General features: G+C 55.2%; 1 protein-coding gene across 2 annotated transcripts; it reads left to right on the forward strand.

Moving 5' to 3' along the window:
- The first annotated feature begins 854 nt into the window (after positions 1-854).
- ABHD6 (abhydrolase domain containing 6, acylglycerol lipase) lies at positions 855-16325 on the forward strand. 2 transcript variants are annotated; one of them, XM_063164744.1, is made up of 10 exons: positions 855-878; positions 4813-4879; positions 6539-6686; positions 9880-10036; positions 10420-10533; positions 10812-10944; positions 12197-12354; positions 13153-13207; positions 13633-13733; positions 14535-16325. In XM_063164744.1, the coding sequence occupies exons 3-10, from the start codon at positions 6568-6570 to the stop codon at positions 14709-14711; spliced, it is 1014 nt and encodes a 337-aa protein (XP_063020814.1). In that variant the 5' UTR covers positions 855-878; positions 4813-4879; positions 6539-6567; the 3' UTR covers positions 14712-16325. The 2 variants fall into 2 exon arrangements, with proteins under 2 accessions (XP_063020814.1, XP_063020813.1); XM_063164743.1 differs by lacking the exon at positions 855-878 and adding an exon at positions 4559-4685.
- Positions 16326-20620: the final 4295 nt, after the last annotated feature.

Consider the following 20620-nt stretch of genomic DNA (forward strand, 5'->3'; position numbering starts at 1 on the left):
ACATCCCTCTTGTGACCCCCCCGTTGTTTCCACCCTGGTGTCTCCTTGTTGTGACCCTGTTGCTGCCTATCACATTCCCTTTTTTATCCCTGCTGCATCCCCATGGCAACCCCATTGTGAGAGTTCTGTAGCCTCATTGCATCCTTCTTGGCTCCCTGCTGTGTGTCCCTTGCAATACCCCCCCTTTTACACTCACAAGGTGAGGCTGTTTGCGGTCCTAACCACTGACTGCAGCCTCGGCAGGGTGAATCATCTTCCCAGGTTAGGGTAACCCTAATCCGGGTGTAACTGGCCACCCCTTGCACCCCTCCCTTAGACCCCCACTAAAGTCACATCGCATCCCTCTGTTGCCACTCTGTGTCCCCTCTTGTACCCCCACACTGTCCCCTGGCACCCGTGTTACACCCTATACACCACAGCCCAGCTGCACCCCCTGCTTTAACCCCGCTGAATTCCCATCACAGCTCCCCTGAATCCCCCATTGCATCCCCCTTTCCATCCCTATTGCAATCCCCATGGAAGCCCCATTACTTCTCCCCTGCCTTCCTTTTGCAGCTTCACTGCATCCCCCCCTTGCACATCCTGATGTCCCTCTCCATCCCCGCTGTAGCCATCTTGCGGTCCTTGTCCCCCCCCCGTCTCCTTTGTCACGGGCACACCAGCCCTATCCCACCCCGCCTTTCCCGGCGCGGTAACCCCGCTTTGGCCCCCGTTTCACCCCTTTCACCCCAGCCGTGTCCCGCCTTTCGCGGTCCCTCCCGCCCCGCGGAGCCGCATCCCCGCCTCTCGGAGCGCCCCGCGGAGCCGCACGGGGCGGGGGAGGCGCCGCGATCCGCCCGGCGCTGCCATTGCGGCCAGGCTCGGCTCGGCTCGGCACGGTGAGAGGCGGGGGGGGCGGGATGCGGGGCTGGCGGTGGCACTGACGGGACCGGGGGGAAGTGACAGTGACAGGAGCGGGGGCCGTCCCGGCGGCCGGGTGTCCCCAGCCCCAGCTGTGGTATCGCTGGGGGTGGGCAGCAGATCGCGGGCAAAGAGGAAATCCAAGAGAAAAACATTAAAATAGATATTCAAAGATTTCATTAATTTGCCTTTAACTTCCTTCCCCCTCCTCCAACAATTAATCATTTGGTGGCGAGGGGGTTGGAACATGATGATCTTTACCGTCCCTTCCAAAGCAAACCGCTTCATGACTCTAAAGGGCTCCATGGTCCCAGCTGCTGCCGCTCGGAGGATGCTGTCATTTTGCCGGAGGAGGATGCTTTGGGGGGGGCCGGGGGGGGCTGTGTGCTGAGAACAGGGGCCGGGATGTGGCCCTTGGACACCCCTACCCCATCCTTGCCCAGCTCTTTGCTACCCCCTCCCCGGAGCCGGCAGAGTCCGAGCGCACCCGTGACACCCGATGCGCCGTGCATGCTCTGCTGCGTGCGTGTGCGGCAGGACGGGGATGGCGACGGGCTCCGGAAGGAGGATGGGCACGATGTGAATCGCTAAAGCGGCAGCTGACTGGCAGCACAGCCTGCTTGTGCCATGCTTTGCATCCGCCTTGTGCCCAGGCTGGCTGGCAGTGATGCTGATAGCTTGTCCCTGCATATTGCCAGCCTGGGGTGCAGCAGCAGGGTCAGGGACCAGCCCAGACTCTCTGCACAGAGACAAATGGCTCAGAGATGAAGGTTTTGTGAAACACTGCTGCAGAAATAATGATTGCATTGCTGCTATCTATAAATAAATGAAGGTGAAAGGGCACATTTCCCACTCTGGGCTCATTGGAGGCTGGATTAAGATTGAGAGCTGACTGACAGACAGAGGTCTTTCAAATAGTAATAGATATTAAATTACAACTTCTCTGTGATTAGCACCTAAAGGATGCCATAGCAAACTACACCACTGGGGAATCATAGCAGTTGTTATGTCATCGTTTATAGTCAATATTATTTTTCTGGCTGCAGATGATGCAAGGGTGAGGGGGTTTCTAAGGGAAAGGGTTCACGTGCATGTTTTGGGTTTTTGTTTTTACAGGGTTAGTGGTGTGAGGCAGGGCTTCTAGGGGGCCCACCTCAGTCATCAAGATCCCTCTAAGCCCCCTGTTTCTGCAATGGAATCTTAAAAGTGGTTAATGCTTTTTCCTTTTCAGTTCTTAAAATCCTCCAAAACCATATGTTTTTGTGCTGCTTAGCTTTCAGTGATTCAGTGATCAGTGAGGCATGGACTGTGCTAGGTGCAGGTGGGCTGAGCAAAACCCTGGGTGCAGCAGCCGTTATGCACAGCCCAGGACAGCCTTTGTGCCTGAATGTTGGCAGTGATGGCATCCATGTGATTCTTGTTTGTGAAATCCCTGCCTGGCCTTTCTCAGGGCTGCCCAGTGCATCAGCTGCCAGTTTCCTCTTCCAACCCGGGGGCCTTCTGCCTTGGGGTGGGTTTTGTGCTGCTGCTGCCTCTCTTGTGGGGCTTAGAAAAAAATTAAAGATCTGAGCTGCGTTCTTGGGTCTTGCCCAGCCTCCCTGGAGTGATGCACTGAGCTTGAAAGAGGAAAAATACCTTTGTCCCATGGCTTTGGGAGTGTCTTCAACATGTGGTCCTCTGTAGTGACCCACAAAGCCCTTCCACCTGTTGGCCCCTCTCTTTGCAGGTGTTGAGATCCTTGCTTGAATCTGACACAGGGGAGGAAGCAGCAAACAAATGGAGATGTGGAGCCACCCCGTAGCATCTGACCTGGGACCACCCCATTAGCTGGGGTGCCTTGTTCTGGGGATTGTCCCAGGTGGGAGGCAGGCTGTGGGGTTAGTGCTTGTTGCCAGCATGGGAACCAGTGCTCCTGGATTGGCATCCCATGCCCTGCCATGTGTTCAGTGTGCTCGGCCTTATCACTGCCTGATCACACATCATTTATCAGAGTTGCCTAATTGATGTTTCCAAGTTAATTTATGAAGTGTGTGGAGATCCTTATGAGAAGCAGTAGCACCACTTGGGGCCACTTGCTGTGACTCTTGGTCACAGGGCACCTCAGAATGATGGATGAGCTGTGGTACGAAGACTTACGGCCGTTACCAGAAGGTTTGTTTTATTTTTAAACCCACAGCAGCTTAAAAAGCTACCCTCCAGCTGCTAGCAAAGGACTGTGCTGGGGCCTGGGGTGATGGTGCCTGGTCTCAGTGCAGCAGGAAGGGTTAGCATTCCCGGATGGGCAAGGCACCATTGTCACCGTGGGTGCTCCCAGAGCCGGTGAGTGTCTGTGGGTGAGCCAGTGTCCCTGCAGCACTGACGGGTGCAGGGGTGGCTGACAGCAGGTGCTGGGGACTGTGGTGATGGTGGCTGTCCCTGCCTGCACAGCTGAGCCTGCTGACACTCTCCTCCATCGAGTTAGCCATGGAAATCAGTGATGGTGCTCTAACCAGGCAGAAGGAGGTTCAGAAGCGCCATGGGGCTGCCCGTGCTCCTGTTCCCTCAGGCACCCGCGGCCAGCAGGGCCCGCCGGGTGCGCAGGGCCGGCACTGGGCTCACCTGGTGTGCAGGGCAGGCACTGGGCACCGGGCTCACCTGGTGTGCAGGGCAGGCACTGGGCACCGGGCTCACCTGGGTGCAGGGCCGGCACTGGGCACTGGGCTCACCTGGGTGCAGGGCTGGCACTGGGCACCGGGCTCACCTGGTGTGCAGGGCAGGCACTGGGCACCGGGCTCACCTGGTGTGCAGGGCCGGCATTGGGAACCGGGCTCACCTGGGTGCAGGGCCGGCACTGGGCTCACCTGGTGTGCAGGGCCGGCACCGGGCTCACCTGGTGTGCAGGGCAGGCACCGGGCTCACCTGGGTGCAGGGCTGGCACTGGGCACCGGGCTCACCTGGTGTGCAGGGCAGGCACTGGGCTCACCTGGTGTGCAGGGCTGGCACTGGGCACCGGGCTCACCTGGTGTGCAGGGCCGGCACTGGGCTCACCTGGTGTGCAGGGCAGGCACTGGGCACCGGGCTCACCTGGTGTGCAGGGCAGGCACTGGGCACCGGGCTCACCTGGGTGCAGGGCTGGGTTTGGGCACCGGGCTCACCTGGGTGCAGGGCCGGCACCGGGCTCACCTGGTGTGTAGGGCCGGCATTGGGAACCGGGCTCACCTGGTGTGCAGGGCAGGCACCTGGCTCACCTGGGGAGGGTTGGCTGCCATGGCCCTGCCGAAACGCTCCGGCCTGATGGGGACAGCACTGCCCGGGACCTGCGGCCGTGGCAGGGGGAGCTCTCCGGGATTTTCTGCCTTGAAGCAGCCCCCAGCACTGATGCCGCCTGGCTCCGGTGCACCTGTTGATGGGCCCCCGTGAATGTCACAGCCGGAATCTGCCAGCGAGCTCAGGCCAGCGTTTCGCTGCCTCCCCGGTGATTTCCTGCGGCTGCGCTCCGCTCCAGCCCGTCTCACACAGGGGGAGGGGAGGGGCACGGGCAGCGCTTGGAAAAGCACCTCTAAGACAAAGAGGAAGGGGATGAGCAGCAGCTTAGCTGGCTTTGTTCTAATAGCAGTAATCACCTGGAGGGCGAGCATGAGCCCGCGGCGCTGGGTGCGCGCAGCCCTGCCCGGGCGCTGGGCCCGGCTCTCCCCGCCGCGCTCCCCATGGCCGCTCCTTTGCTCCTGCCTCGAACAAGTGCACCCAGCGGGCCCTATTGTACAAAGGACCGTATTTACATAAACAGGGCAGAGGTTGGTCAGAAGGTGAATATGAGACGTCTTGAAAGGAAGTTGGCGGCTTAAACACCCGAGCTCACCGGGCCGCGGAGCCTGGAGGGAGGAGTGAAAGCAGAGCTGCGATTTTGACCTTGTTCTTTTCCTCTTCTGACAGCGTTTCAGACACCCGCTGCCCACAGCGAGCAGGGCTTGTGCCGAGAGGAGGAGGGGATCTCTGCAAGGTAAGCCGGGCTTTTTAAAGGCTTTCTCCTCGTTTAGCTTTCTAAACCGGTGTGGCGATGGAGGCGGAGGTGGCGATCGCAGGGGCTTCCACCATCCCGCGCCTTCTGCTTCCTGCAGCCCTCTCTCGTTACGGGTCACCGAGGGGAACAATGGCGATTTCCGCGCTTAATTTCTGCCCTGTTTTAGTGACATAGCAAAAGGCAGCCAGTGCTCTGGGGTGGCTCCCTCACAGCCCTGCTCGCATGGATAAGTTTATCGGTTGCATAATAAAATGTTTATCTATGAACAAGCCATGCTGAGAGCAAGGATCTTTTTACAAAGTGTTAATTAAACGAATAACCATGTGTTGTTGCGGCTTGAAGACGGAAATGAGGTTTAGCTTTGTAAAGGAGGTGCCTCGTGGAAATATTTACAGTATTCCTCGAACTTCAGTTATTTTTCTATGTTCCCTGGGGGAAGAGGGCAAATCTGGCTGATGTTCCAGGGGTTCTGGATACTGTTTCTCTGGGTTGTGTGTGCCGTGGGGTCCAGTGTGATCCCGTGTGACAGTGTCCGGGGGTGGGACGCTGTGACTGTGGCGATTGTGTGTGTGTTTCGTGGCATCACATACCGCGCACACCACCGGGAGTCTTGCAGGAAACTGGAAAAAATCTGACTGTCCTGACACGGGGAAATGTGGAGGTGGTGATGGGAGTGAGTGGCTGGTGGGAGAGCAGGCATGCAGGATGTTTCGTTTTACAAATGTGAGAAAAGCGAAGTGCCGAGGAAAGGGGGAGCCGTGAGTTGGTTAGCAGGGGGAATTAGAGGAGATGTGTGTGTGGCAGCGTTTAATCTCTTAAGGAGAAAAATATATCCCAGCTGCCTGTGGTAGGGAGAGCTCAGGGACAAACATGACATTGTGCAAGAGCTTGCCCTTGCTCCGAGTGTCCTCCACCTGCTGTCCCTGAGGCTTGTCTGGAGGATGCTGGGGAGCAGGGATGGGGAACCTGCTATCCACAGGCAGTGCAAAATGTGGGGCAGAGGTGAGGATGTGGGGGTGGGGATAAATTTGTTTCTGATAAGGGCTGGACACTAAAGAGTGCCCTGCCAAGTTGTTTCCTTCTGTTCCCGAGCCCATTAATAGGCTCTGCTGCCTTGATTAGTTGGTGCCTGTGCAGAGCTGTAATGAGAGCTGGGCTCAACCCATCAGTTCTAGGTCAGTGGTTGTGTGCTGGGGATTTGGGATCAGGCAGGAGGAGAGAGGGGAGACGGAGCTGGGTGCCTGCCTCGAAAAAGAAGCAGAAAAAAAGTGTGGAGCCTGCCTGAAGCTGGCCCTGCCTGCACTCATGGTGGGGCAAAGGCTGCCTGCACCCCTTGGGGGCTGTGCTTGCTGTGTCTGCAAAGGGTCCCAAGGGCCACGCTGTGCCCTGTCACCCCAGACGTGTTCATTGCCTGTTTGAGACGTGCTCTCCTGAGAGGATAACATTGCAGTGATTAAATCCATTAAGGAGCCAGAAGAAATAGGTGGGTTTTAAAACTGAAGGAGATGCTGCTGTGCTCCTGAAGGATATCTGCCTCTTGCAGATCTGCTTTCCTCCTCATCTGGCAGCAGAGTTCTTGTTTAGCAATGGTTTGTCATAATTTCTGGTGGTTAACCTCAGAACTTTCCCTAAATGCAGGCAGGTGAGGCTGAGTAGTGAAGAGCAGCATGGACCTGGATATGCTGAACATGTTTGTCATTGCTGGTGGCACCCTGGCTATCCCCATCCTGGCCTTTGTGGCCTCTTTCCTCCTCTGGCCCTCGGCGCTGATCCGCATCTACTACTGGTGAGTGTGTGAGCCCCTGCTCTCGGCGTGCTGGGGGAGCCTGCACTCGTGGGGCAGGGTGGTGTGGGCAGGGCTGGGTGTTCCTGAGCTCCTCCAGGGCCAGGCCAGCTGTGTGCAGCTTTAAACAAGTCTGGGAGAAGAAAATGACATTTTCCTATTGCATTTTGCTGTGGAGGCCTGTCTGTCCCAGGGGTTTGGCTGTGCCAAGGGGCAGCTGGCCAGGCTAACACTGCAGTGCCAGCTTGCAAGATCTCTCCAAGCCTCTCTGGGTTGCTTTCCCCAAGGACAGGACTGAGCCTGGGAAGAGCACTGCCATTGCAGCATCTCCACCAGCCTGGCAGCTGTGGAGTCTGGCGACCTCCCTCCCAGCCATCAATGTGCCTGTGCTGTGGGTGTCCCTGGGCTCACATGCTCCATCCCAGCTGACAGCCTGCTCACAGGCAGGGACTTTTCCCTCATTAGTCGTTATGGATGAGGCTTTTCTCTTCCTCTCTTTTTTTCTGGAATGAAGCATCAGAGAAGATGCAGAGATGCTTTTCCTTATCCCCTTGAATTTTGTCCTTTCTGTTACCAGGAGGCAAGCACTAAATCCTTCAGTCCTCCTTTGTCCCTGGAAATCAGAGATAAGCCCACTGGCAGCTTTCCTCTCTGGGTTTGTTGCAAGGAAAAGCTGGAGTAACCCCCTTCAGAAGTCAGGGCAGAGTCTCATCCCCAGCATGGAGCAGGCAGGGTGTCAGGCTGCCCTCACGTGCTGCTGCTAGATGGTGGCACCTACAGTCCTACAGTGCAGCTCAGGGGTGCTTCCAAATCCAAGTGACATCCTGTGAGAGGAAGCTGTTTGTCCATTGCAGCACTCGGGTGCAGCAATGGGATGAAGCCTGTTTCTAAAGGCACTTTAATTAGCAGCCTTTTATTACAGCCCCTGAGAGAGGAGGGAGCATGGGATGAAAGCCCCAGTGATGGGATCACCACTCTGCAGAGGAGAGCAGGCAATGTCACAGCCTTCTGCTGCCCCGTGGGTGTCTGGGTGGCACTGGGCTTGGCAGGCAAAGTGGTTTATTCCTTTGGATATGTGAGCAGCTGGTGGATGCCAGGGGGGACCCTGATGGGCTGAGGTTGTGAGGAGGATCCCTGCAAAGCACTGCAGGGTGAGTGTGGTCAGGGTAAGCCTTCAGCAGCCACAGGCAGGGTGGCAGGAGAGGGCAAAGGAGTGCAGGGTCTGTGCCAGGAGCTTGGAGGAGCCAGGCTGGGTGGAAGGTAGAGAATTCCCTGCTGCCTTTGTACTTCTGGGACTGCAGATAAGGGGCTGAGTGAAAATGCACCATGGGCAGGTTGGTCTGTGTCTGGGTGAGGGAGGGAGCATGTGAGCAGGGGTCAGAAGGACTGTCTTCTTTTGAAGGGTGAGGTCCCCTCATCTCTCTCTTCCAGCATTTCTGGCAGTATGGAATTCTTGCAGGAGTAATTGCAATGCACTGTGTGTCATGGGCACCTCTTTTGTTAGGGACAGTGGATGAGAAGTGTGGGTTTGCTCTTACTTTTCCTTTTCTATTGGTTTCTTTCCAAGTTGGAGTTGTTTGAAGGGTAAAATTGCTGTGTTTCCCCATCAGGAGAGGTGCAGGAAGCATGCCATGCTGCCCTCCTCTTTGCAGCACTGTGCCTGGGAGGTGCCGGGGAAGCTTCTCCCTTCTCCCCTGATTCCCTGCCCCCTCCTTCTCCTCAGGGCCAGTCTGTGTCCTCAGCTGGCACAGTCAGGGGTCACTCTGGGCCCCCTCAGCCACGGCCTCTCTGCTTTCCCTGCTGCTAATGCCTTCCTGCCTGGCAGGATGTCCAGGGCTGCCCCGCTGACCCCGGCCCTGGAACCGCTCTGCCTCTGCTGCCACACGGGTTAATCACTTTAGCTGCTGCCACTAAGTGAGTTAACACCTTGTGAGGGATCAGTTCAGCTTTGCACAGATTATTTTGCCTTCTGCTGAATTGATCCATTAGGATCAGTTGCTAAAAATGTTTATCATCTTGCCCATTGGTAGTTCACACCAGTGCCTTTGAGGCAAGGACTCTTAAGACACTTATTAGGGAGAAATTCACCTCTCCTTGTAGGACCAGCACAGAGCTGAGATGCTGCTTAAGTCCCACTAACCCCCTCGAAAAAGGGATTATGCTAAAAGAGGATTTCACTATGCATAAGCTTTGAGTGGGCAGAGAGGTAGGACAGTCCAGAAGCGTTGGTGACCTTGCTCTTGTGCCTTAAATAAACTCTGATACGGCACATGAAAGCACTTGCCAGTGTTTTGGCCACCAGGAGTAGCCCAGCAGTTGTCCTGGCAAGGGTTGTATGTGAGCACAGGGGAAAGGCAGACCAAGGGGCCCCATTCCCTGCCGTGGGCTGCACGTACACATCATGTGTCCCAAGTGTCACCGATAATCTCTGCCCAGGTCCCTCTGGCCAGCAGTTCTGCTGCATCCTCTGAGCAGGCTGCAAGCATGTGCTGGCAGGACTGTCTGCCTCTGCTTTGGAGGAACAGCCTTGGGGTTAGCCTGCTATCTTCTGGGGTGCTAAACCCAGTATAAGGATGGCCCACTCCAGTCCTTTGTGTGTGTAGAAATACATTCCAGAGGCTGTCTAGGCTGGTCCTTGGGAATTGGGTTTCTGTGGTGCTCCAGGGTGACATGGTTGTTTTGGCTGGGAACTCATGTGCTTGTCTGTGGGGTGATGTACTCCCATTGATGCAGGACTGTGTCCAAATGACCTTGTGACAGACCCACCTTATCCACCTGGGAGAACTGTCTCCCTTGGCCTGCCCATCCTGTACCCTGCCTTCCCACGTGTGCTGCTCCCTTCTCTTGACTCTCTGTCCTCATACCAGCCTTTGGGCATTTTCTCTTTTACCGTTGTTGTTTTGGCCCATTTCCATTGCTAAATGAGTTATTTAAGGTATTTTTTTAAAGTTCTTAACAGACAGAGTGTCTCTACAAACCATCTGCAGTGCAGCCAGCAGCCAGTTCTACACCTGTCCAGGGAACACATGCCCAAGGTTAATCCCAGTAGTCCCATTATGGCACCAGTGAGAGCCCAACCTAACTGGTCTTAATAAGCCAAAAAAATCTGTGGCTGCCTTCAGACTCGTCAGCTGCCTTCTATCATGGCTGGGCCCTGGTCTTGTCTTCCTCAGTGTTGTTTTCTCCCTGTTTGCAGGTACTGGCGCCGAGCCCTGGGCATGCAGGTCAGATATGCAACCTACGATGATTATCAGTTCTGTTATTCCTACAGAGGAAGGCCTGGGTACCGACCATCCATCCTGATGTTACATGGCTTCTCTGCCCACAAGGACATGTGGCTCTCCATAGTCAAGGTGGGATTCTGTTTCTGTCATGTTGCTCCTTAGTGAGAGTTGATGGTGCTGGGCTTGGGGGCAGTGTGGGAGCCCAGTGATTGCATGCATGGGATGGGGTGACTGCTGTAACATGCTGGGAACACACTGCTTAGCTCCATGCCCATTGCTTGCTGCCTCCCTTCACCCTATAACGTGCAGGGCTGCAGGGGAAGAGCAGCACACACCTGCTGCCTCCATGGGAGGCAAGTCTTGGCCGTGCTCTCGCATCCTTGGTGCACGAGCAACCAGGGCTGCCATGGGGAGAGTGACCCCCTCTGCTCCCACCTGGGCTCCCCATTTGCCATCCCTGGGCTTTGCAGCAGTTTCCCTGCGCTGTAACCAGCCCTGGTTTGTTTCTTCAGTTCCTGCCAAAGAACCTGCACTTGGTATGTGTGGACATGCCTGGGCACGAGGGTACGACCCGCTCGGACTTGGATGATTACTCCATTAGTGGGCAAGCTAAGAGAATACACCAGGTAAAGCTCCAGCATCACATCATTCTGCAGAGTGATGTGGGGACATGAGGGATATGGGGCTGTGAGGGACGTGGGGACATGAGGGACGTGGGGACATGAGGGACGTGGGGACGTGAGGGTTGCAGAACCCCCTGAGTCTGCCTTGTGTGGCCTCACTCTCTCCCTTCCCAGGCAGCCAGAGCCACCAGCCTCAAGCTTTTGAGTAGAATTTCTCTAATGACCTGACCCCATGCTGTTGTTTCCTCTCTCCTAACAATGCTCCTTCTGCTCCCTGCCAGTTCGTGGAGTGCATCAAGCTGAACAGAAAGCCCTTTCATCTGGTTGGCACTTCCATGGGGGGAAATGTTGCTGGTGTCTATGCTGCTCAGTACCCAGAAGATATTTGCAGCCTGACCCTCATCTGTCCTGCAGGTGGGCAAGGCAGGGGAGGGAGACAGAGAGAGGGCAAGCAGAAGCCAGTGCAAAAGCTCAGGGCAGAGCTGGATGCAGCATAGATGTGTAGTGCAAAGCATTTATAAATAATTTTTATTTACATACTGGAAATTTCTGGCAAGGCACAAGAGAAAATCACAGCTTTGTGCTGACTACTCCAGGGGTTTGGTGTTTGCCCCACTGTGCTTTGGTTAGAGTTAGGACTAGGGAAAATGGGACAAGTATGTCTTTTCCCTTGGGATGGCAGGCATTTTACATGGCATGTCTGCAGCCTCTCAGTTCAGGAGCAGGATTCAAGACTGCAGCAGGAATGGCCTCCCCATTCTGGCCTCCTGAATGCCCTGGTGTGCTGGAGGCCTGGGGCTTTGGGAGCTGGGGAGTTCTGGCCTCCCACCTTTGGGTGCCTGCAGTGGAAAGAGCACTTGAGGGCTGGGTCAGCAGGGTGTCCCCTCCATCCCCTCCATCCCCTCCATCCCCTCCATCCCCTCCATCCCCTCCATCCCCTCCATCCCCTCTATCCCCTCCATCCCCTCCATCCTGGACAGGGGGCTCAGGGGAGCCTGGGCATTATATGCTGCAGGAGGCATAGCAGGCAGAGAGCTTCTCTGCCAGGGAGGCTTTGCTGCATCCCAGTTGTCATAGCAGCTCCTTTCCCTCCCACACAAGGAAAGCAGCTTCCAAATAAGCACTAAGGAATGAAATAAAGCAAATGTTACCTAGCTACCAAGCTCTGGGGGCGTTGGGTTCCCACTCCCCTCTGGGACAAGTGTTGACTGCCTCTCTGGCTGTTTCTGGGTGTGAAACCTCTGTGTGGGGGATGCAGAAAGGTTTAGGATTAAATTGCTGGGCAATTTTTCTTCAGTGGTGCATGCAGATGGGGGTGCTGAAATTTTCTGTCCAGCCCTGTGCATTGGCAGCCTGGGCACTGGTGTTTGCATGTGATGAGCACATAAAAATAATCACTATAGCTTTGCTGAAATAGTCATGCATGTCTGCACCTCGTGCTGTGCCAGCCTGTGGGGGTGCTGAGCCCTGGAGCAGGAGGGAGGCTGGGTACCTCTGGGTGCATGTACAGATGTTTTCTTCCCCTCTTTTTATAATTTTTTTTTAAACAGTAAGCAGGCAGGAAGCCAGAGGCAGGGATGAGGGAGGTCAGCACAAGAATGCTTTTTTGTTTGGACTGTTTTGGGGGGGATCTTATCTGCATTTCACCCCTTCTCATTTCCCCCAGGCCTGCCAAGTACCACTGACAGCAAGTTCATCAAGCAGCTGCGGGAGCTGCAGGAGTCCAAGCGCATTGACAGGATCCCTCTGATCCCCTCCACCCCTGAGGAGATGGCAGACATGCTGAAGCTGTGCTCTTACGTTCGCTTCAAGGTGCCACAGCAGGTGAGGAACCAGCACTGCTTGTGGAGGTGGGAAAGGGGAACCTGCAGGTGGTGAGAAGGTTTTGCTTCTCCCTGAGCCTACGTGGTGGCAACTGAGGCAGTGCTGGGAGTAGAGCCAGAGCTGCCAACGCTGCCATCACCCAGGCGAGACACACCCAGCCCCACTCCCTGCATTTTTCCAGCACTTTCCCTTCAAACCCTCTTTTCCAAGCTCCCTCTGGCAGTCCCTGCTGGAATTCCTCCTCCTGTGAAGTTTTTGGCAGCAGGCTGGGATGTAGAAGGGTTTTTTAGTAAAATGGCTGGTGTGAAGCATTAAATAACTAAGGCAGCTGTTGTCTGATGTGGAGGGAGATTGTTCTCTGCTTTTTAAGTAAAAGTAATGGAAATGTTAATTGTGTCATTGTCAAGGAGAGGAACTTGGTGAGGGGCTGGCTATTAAACTAGTTTTCCTTAGGAAGTCTGGAGTGAGTAGATTGGAGAGTAAGAAAAAAATGTAAGGTAGTGCCAAGACCTTTTGTGTTTTTGCCAAAAGAGTACAAGAAGGAAGAAAAGTGCAGTCATGGCTGAGGTGGCTGCTGGCCAGGGCCAGAAATTTGGTCTGCATCATAAAAGACAATATTCCTTGTTGCTGAAATATACGTTGTTTAAGCATGGTTTCAACAGCCCCACATGCTTAGGAAGAAGCTCACACTGGGGCCAGACTTGCTGGGGAGACAAGGCTGCTCTTGAGTGCCCTTGGGCAGGCTCAGCCCTGTGCAGGGCTGCTCCCCTCCAGCAGCTCTCCTCTGTCTCCCTGCAGATCCTCCAGGGCCTCGTCGACGTTCGCATCCCACACAATGAATTCTACAGGAAGCGTAAGTGCACGGAGGCAGCGTCCTCACCGGGCTTTCCTGCAGCATCCCCGGGGCCTGGGGCCCTGCTGCTGCCAGCCCCCAGCTCCCCAGCACATGGGTGTGCCCCAGCATCCCTGGGCTGTGTGGCTGAGGGTGGGAGGGGGCGGTGTCATTAACAGATTTGGGGACACACCTGGGTCACTGGTAGCAATGCACTGCCACCCCCACTGGTGACAGGGCTGTTGCTTCACCCTTGCCCTTCCATCTGTGTAACAAATACCTATGAGGAGATTGTTTGCAGCTGGGCTTGGTGGCAGGGCAAGGACAGCCCATCTTCTCTGCATGGGTTTCCCAGTGAGGGGACACTAGCAGGACCACTTGGGCCTCTTTGAGACGGGAAGGCCAAACATCTCCCTGTAGGACTGACTCTCCTCTTGCCCCACTAGTGTTTTTAGAAATCGTGGATGAAAAGTCCAGGCACTCCCTCCATGAGAACATGAGCAAGATCAAAGCACCGACACAGGTCATCTGGGGAAAGCAGGACCAGGTAGGCAGCCCCCTGCACATCCCCCACAGACCTGTCTCCATCTCTGCCTGTGCCCACCCACAGGGCACGGTGGGGGCTGTGCTGCTCTGCAGGGAGCTGGCACTTGTGTCAGTCCCCAGTGGGTTTAGAAAGGGGCTCAGCAGGGTGATGGGCAGAAAGATGACAGCCAGCTTTCCAGAGGGAGGAGAGGGCACTGCCAGGGGGGCAGGTGGGGGCTAGGTGCCAGCACTGAAGCAGGCAAGGGCTGGGAAGAAGAATAAAGTGTCAGTGAAGAGAGTTGTCCTGGCAACTGGGAAGAGATGTGCTGTTTGTGGGCAGGCTTTGACTCTTAGGGTTTGTTTCAGAGGAAGGAGTGGGAGGGAAGATGTGGGAGGAAGCAGGCTGCAGGCATGCAGAGGGCTCTACAAATGCAAAGATGCAAGTGTTTGCTTGCAGTGATACCTTTGCACTGAGACAGCAGCTGAAAAGCACACCAGAGAGCTGCCTGCTGCATGCTGAGACTGGCACTTGCAGCCTCCCTGCCCTGTCCCCAGGCATCACACAGACTGTGCCTGCATCCCTGCTCCACATCTGGAGCACGCAGAATCAACATCTCTGGATGTGTTTGAAACAAGACTGGACATGGCACTTGGTGCAACAGTCCAGTTGAGGTGTTAGGGCATAGGTTGGACTCGATGATCTTAGGGCTCTCTTCCAACCTCATCATTCTCCGATTCCGTGATCTCAGCTGGACCCAGCAGGGTTTCTGCAGCAAACCCCCTCTGTGGCTGTGGCAGTGACCCCTTTTCCCCTGCCGTGCAGGTGCTGGATGTTTCTGGTGCCAGTGTTCTGGCAGGGGCCATCCCAGACTGCCACGTGTACATCCTGGAGAACTGCGGCCACTCGGTGGTGGTGGAGCGGCCCCGCAAGACGGCCAACCTCATCCTGGAGTTCCTGGCACTGCTGCACAGCATAGACAACAACAAGAAGCAGGCCTGAGCGTGGCAGGGAGCCACGTGCCCACGCCAGGTTCACTTGTAAAGTACTGCAGCTTTGATACGTTCTCAGGGATCTTGTACGAATCGGGGTCCATGTGCCAAAGTCCCTGAGGAAGGCAGAATCACTGATCCCCAAACCTATAGCACCACTGGCACAGCAACCTGGGCTCATTGAGCAACCTCCATAGATGCAGGAACAGAAGCAGAGTATCTCCCTTTTCTACTTAGAGGTAAGGTAGAAATGAGCTGAAATCACCCAGTGCTCATCACACAGCCACCCATCTTACCTGGGTTACCAGCACGTAGTTGTTCATGACATTTTCCTAAACTAGATATGAAGTGTAGGAAGATATCTGGAATCCTGGACTGAGACTGAGACTTAACAATATTTTTACTACTTAGAGTCCATCGTGTTGCATGCTGCTGTGCTGTAAGAGAACCCCCAAGTGCTCCAGGCGTCTGCTTGAGTGCCCTTTGTGTAGCTCCTGATCTCATGATTTATCCAGAAAACAACAGAAATCTTCATGTGTGGAAGTCCAATGACTGTATGTGCAAAAATGTTTACACTCTGAGTGGGTTTTTCTAAATCTCTGAATAGCTCCTGTGTATTTGTAATGCCTTAACGTTGCCCAGGGCGTGTTGTCTGTGCACAGCCCACCTTGCCCAGGGCTGGTTCTACCCGAGGGTGGGCACAGCCAGTGACCACGGGGTGCAGGCAGCAGCTGTGGCACTGCTGTGGGGCTGGGGCACTGGGAGCTGCCCTGAGCCCGAGTCAGCAATAAACCCACGGCCAGGGTGGGACCCAGTCCCCCCAGGGTGAACTCTTGTCTCAGCTCCTCTATCACACCGTGCTGCTGAACACCTGGATGTAAATAATGACTTTCTTAATGAATTCTGTGAATTCTGCAAAAGCCAATGCCACTGGAACAGACTGAGGGGTGGGAGGGGGCTGTGTGTGCCCAGCACAGGGGATGGTGAGGAGGGGTCAGCTCGCCCACGAGGTGCTGGGCCGTGGTGGGGAAAGGTACAGTGTGCTTCTGCAGCCTCTCCGTGAGCACAGCTCCTGAGCAAGGGAAGCTGTGGGTGGGAACAGGCAATACAGGCAAGCTGCGCTTTACAGGCTGCAAGGTGATGTTCAGGGATGATCCAGGTCCCTCACTGCCTGTCCCAGGGACAGAGCTCTGGTCAGGGTCTCAGGCAGGCCCAGGGGTGCTGGAGGGCAAGGCAGTGTGTGGTGGCCTCAAAGGCAGAGCAGCAGGTGGCTGTCACCCCTCAGTCACCCCAGCCCTCCTCAGGGGTGATGGGGGCTGCTGTTAGTGTCCCCCCACTGACAGCTTGCTGAGGTACCCGGATCTGTACATACATCTGGAACTCCCTGTCAGCTTCTTGGCTCTTTTTAAGAGAAGAAACATTGTTCTTTTAGAAAAAAATAGAAATTTGCTGTTAATTGCTTGGTATTGTTTCTACTACAGGAGTTGGTTTAAAGAACAAAATTGCTGGTAGTTTTATGTGGTAAAAGCCAGAAAAACTTGTTCAGTATCTATATGGTTTCTCATGCCACAGATTGCTGTATGCAAAGGATTTATATGGCTATTAAAATCTAGTGATTTAAGGAGTCCATGGTGCAATGACTACTTTTTTCCTTTGAAGAAGAAGGTGGCTGTGGTGTGGGATGACACAGGGATATTGCTCTGCTGCTTCTTTCCTCCCCACATTTCTGGGAGATGCAGGTTTTGGCTCAAGGAATATTTTGTAATGGAAAGAGAGATGTTGAAGACACAGAAGGCTCAAGTCTCATTTCTTCAATGACAACACACTTTCCTTTTTTCTGTATTATTAGGAGAAGGTGGCACCAAAGCCTCAAGAAGAAAATAAAACCTCAAGGGGCAAGGGAATTGTGTTTTAAGCACCAAGATTCCTCTTAAAACCCTTGCAAGCATGTTAAATACCAATTTCATCTATTATTGCAAGTCTTACTGAACTCATACACTGTGCTAGGAATAGCATTGCATCAATTTGCAGGCAAAAGTATTTGCATTTCTCCTTTCCCCAGGAGGCTCTTGAGGCTCAGCAGCTGCATTGTTTGCCAGAGGAGCTGCAGGGAGGGCTGAGGAGCATCTTCCTGGCTGTGCCCTGCCACTGCTCCACTGCTGCAGTGATGCATGCACCAAGGTGACCCTAATAATGATCACAGAGGTGGGAGGGGGCTTCTCCCCCACAGGTAGGGGCTGAGGTTGGGGTGGCTCAGGGCACCTGCATCATGTTTTGCAGTAGTTGAGCAATAAAAACCCTCAGGTCTATATTGGAGGGGGCCCAGACTGGCCCCAGAGCAGCTGAGCCCACTGGAGAGGCAGGGATGCAAACTGCCTGCACCTGCAAGCACCCCTGGTGCTGCTGCCATCAGCCCTCCCTTCCTGCTGGGAGCCAGGAAAGCCCCACACAGGGCTCACTCCCCTGGCTCTGGCTGCTGTCCCCCTGGCTCTGAGCTCCCAGGGAGCCCTCGTCACCAGCAGGTACAGGGCTGGGCTGGGGCTGGGGCTGGGCAGGGGCAGAGGCTTGGGCTGCTCCGGGTGGGTGTTTGTGTCTTGAGGGCAGAATTCATGGAACTATAAGGAAACTACTGGATCCCAGTTGTGGCAAGCCCAGGTACTGGAACCTGCGCATGGCCTGAGCATCCTGGTGTGGCAGGAGGGAGGAGGTGTCCTTTTGGTGTGCTGTCCCATGGATGAGGATTGCTTTCCTTGGGGCCATGTGGCTGAACTGGGTCTGCCCTGGGGCTGGGCTGGGCCATGAGGCTCATGGAGGTTCACACAAAAGCTGAGTGAGGAGTAGGCCCTTGGTTGTAGTGGGTGTTGAGAAGGCTGTTGCACTGTATTCTGAAAAGAGGCTCCAAAATACAACAGGGCTGGCTTGAAATAAATCTGATACTGCCTCTGAGCAAGCTGAGCACCCAAGTCTGTGGTGGTACCTGCTCCTGGAGTGTCACTGGAGCAGGAGGGACAGAGCTGCTGGCAGCTAAGCACCTGGGTACTTGGTGTGTGCCCAGTTGATGCTGAAAGGGAAAATGTGGTGGCCTTGAAACGTGGACCTTCAGGGAACCCTGGGCTGAGTCCTGTTCCACTCAGCTGCAGACAGACGCTTGTCTGCAGTGGAAAAGTGTCTTTCTTCCCTTTTATCCCCCAGTAAAGGAGATTAATTAACATTTGCTGCCTTGTGAGAGGGTTTCCCCAGCTCATTCTGCACAGAGGAGCCTCTGAAGGGCAGAGTGGTGCTCGGGGGGTCTGGCACTATGGCTTGGCTGCTGCTGTGGGTGTTCCCCACTCTGGCAGGCCCCACTCAGCTGAACCTTCCCCTGACCCAGTGTGTGTCACAGTCCTCTTAGACACACTGTTTTTCCAATGGAAGCCTGGGAAAAACATGGGAGTGTTGAGATGGAAGTGATCATCGCCAGGGATGAGAGTGCCCTGGGGCACGGCTCCCCTCACCCACTGTACAGGGGGCACTGCAAACCCCTGTCCCTGCAGGGGCGCCTGTTCCCTGTGCTGCCGGTGGCTGCCTTGTGACATGTCGGGGGTCCCCTGCCAGGACCCTCCAGCTGGGACTTGCGCCCAATACAAGAAAAAGCGCACAGGATCTGGCGGGGGGTTCGGGTTTGGTTGTTTTTCCTGCTGGGAGGCAGTTTTCCGAGCAGGAGCCTCTTGGGGGCGGTTTGGGATTGTTCATTGAGCGCTGCTGAGCCGCTGGCAGCCGGGGAGCTGTCCCTGCCATTGCCTGCCCGACAGCGCTGCCTGGCTGCGGCCTCTGCCCCTCCAGGCACGGAGAGCACACCTCTGCTTATCCTTCACACAAAGGCAGGCTCCTAGGTTGATATGAGTCTTGCTGTGGCTGTTTCACTATATCCTCAAAAGAGGTTCCCAAACACAACAGGGCTGGCTTGAAAAAAACCTAATACTGCTTCTGAGTGAGCTGTTCTACTGCTGACCACCCATGCGTGTGGAGGGACAGAGGTGGTGGCAGCAAATAGCCATGAGCAGGGTGCTCTGATGGGGTGACAGGGGCTCTGGAGCCAGGCACACAGCAGCCAGAGCCATGCCACCCTCTGGGAACCCCACTCTGACCCCGGAGTCAGGCACACAGCAGCCAGGGCCAGCCCACCCTCTGGGAACCCCACTCTGACCCCGGAGTCAGGCACACAGCAGCCAGAGCCATCCCACCCTCTGGGAACCCCACTCTGACCCCGGAGTCAGGCACACAGCAGCCAGAGCCATCCCACCCTCTGGGAACCCCACTCTGACCCCAGAGTCAGGCACACAGCAGCCAGGGCCATCCCACCCTCTGGGAACCCCACTCTGACCCCAGAGTCAGGCACACAGCAGCCAGGGCCATCCCACCCTCTGGGAACCCCACTCTGACCCTGGAGTCAGGCACACAGCAGCCAGGGCCATCCCACCCTCTGGGAACCCCACTCTGACTCTGCAGTCAGGCACACAGCAGCCAGGGCCAGCCCACCCTCTGGGAACCCCACTCTGACCCCAGAGTCAGGCACACAGCAGCCAGAGCCATCCCACCCTCTGGGAACCCCACTCTTTCCCAGAAAGCTCTGGAGAGCAGAGCCCCACCCAGCCCTGTGTGCTGCTCCAGTGATTTTGTTTGTTTGTTTGGTTGTGTCCGGGAAGGCAGCACGGGCAGTTTCTGGTAACTGCGCTGGGATTTTGCTTCCCCAGGGATTTGCAGAGCGTTCCCTGGCCCAGCTGTGGCTCATTCTGTCCAGGTGACCTGCACTCCTGGGTGGATAATGTCCCTCTCAAGGGACAGGCACAGGACAAGCAGGGGAGGCTTCACTCGGGTCTGCCATGGCCTGTGCCTTTGCCACCCAAGCACGGGAATGCCCAGGAGAGCCTGAGTGCCAGGTCAGTGTCTGCACTGAAGGAGCAGCCCACGCTGCCCCAAAGCCATTGCATGGGACAGCAGTGATGTAGAGCTGGGACAAATCTTCACAAGGCCATCCAGGCCATCCCTAGATCATCTCCAGCATGAGCCCTGAAGGTCCCCACTGGTTTTGGACACTCCACCACAGTTCCCCAGGAGCTGATGGGTTCAGAGGGCATCCTTAAGGACAGCCTGAAACTGTGTTGAAATTTAGGCTCATTACTTCTCCTGTTCCCATCAGATGCTGGCAGAGCATTCACAGCTCCCTCTTTGATGTTCACAGATCCCCTGTGTCCAGAATAAAATCCTGCAGGCTGTGCCAGCTGCTGCTGTACCTGAGGGATAACGCAGGCTGGGCACAATATCTGGGCTTACCCTTGGCTGGTTTCAAACAAAGGGTATCTTGCGACAGAGTTTCAAGGGCAAACATCCCAGTCAGTTTCGTTTAAAATAAATAAATAGTAACAATAACAACCCCTCCACCACCCCAAATGAGATGGCTCAGCCTATGAGTCACCCTTTTGTGCAGCCTTGATCCCCAGCCTGCTTTTGCACACGGGTAATTCATACTTGGAAGCAGAACACTGTCTTTCCAAAACTACATCCCCAGCCCTTTTTTTTGTCTATTTGCCAAGGTCATCAGTATTGTACCACAGCCTCCAGCACATCCCCTTGGGGCAGTCTCCACTGATGGAGCTGTGGAGAATCTCCCACTGTCTCCTCCCCTTTCCAAGGGAACCACGGGTAACTAATGAGAAGAATTTTGCTGCATCTTTTGCAGCCATCCTGCAGGTTGAGTTAATCTTGAGCTTCTTCATTTTCCCAGTGGGAATGATAGAGTCTTGCTGAGCAAAAACCCTACTAAAGAAATCCAGTGCTTGCTGCTCTCTCTGCTTCCAGGACCTGTTGTCCTATTGCTAAAGAAAATTGATTTGGAGTGCCAGGACTAATTCTTATTGACCCCCCTGACCATTTCTGGGT

The sequence above is a fragment of the Melospiza melodia genome, chromosome 10 (genome assembly GCF_035770615.1).
Source record: "Melospiza melodia melodia isolate bMelMel2 chromosome 10, bMelMel2.pri, whole genome shotgun sequence".
In the NCBI taxonomy this organism is placed as follows: domain Eukaryota; kingdom Metazoa; phylum Chordata; class Aves; order Passeriformes; family Passerellidae; genus Melospiza; species Melospiza melodia.

Coding starts and splice junctions, on each gene's coding strand:
- ABHD6 (XM_063164744.1), top strand. CDS start 6,568: ATGGACCTGGATATGCTGAACATGTTTGTCATTGCTGGTGGCACCCTG. Junction 6,687..9,879: donor CTGATCCGCATCTACTACTG/GTGAGTGTGTGA, acceptor CCCTGTTTGCAG/GTACTGGCGCCGAGCCCTGG. Junction 10,534..10,811: donor AAGCTAAGAGAATACACCAG/GTAAAGCTCCAG, acceptor GCTCCCTGCCAG/TTCGTGGAGTGCATCAAGCT.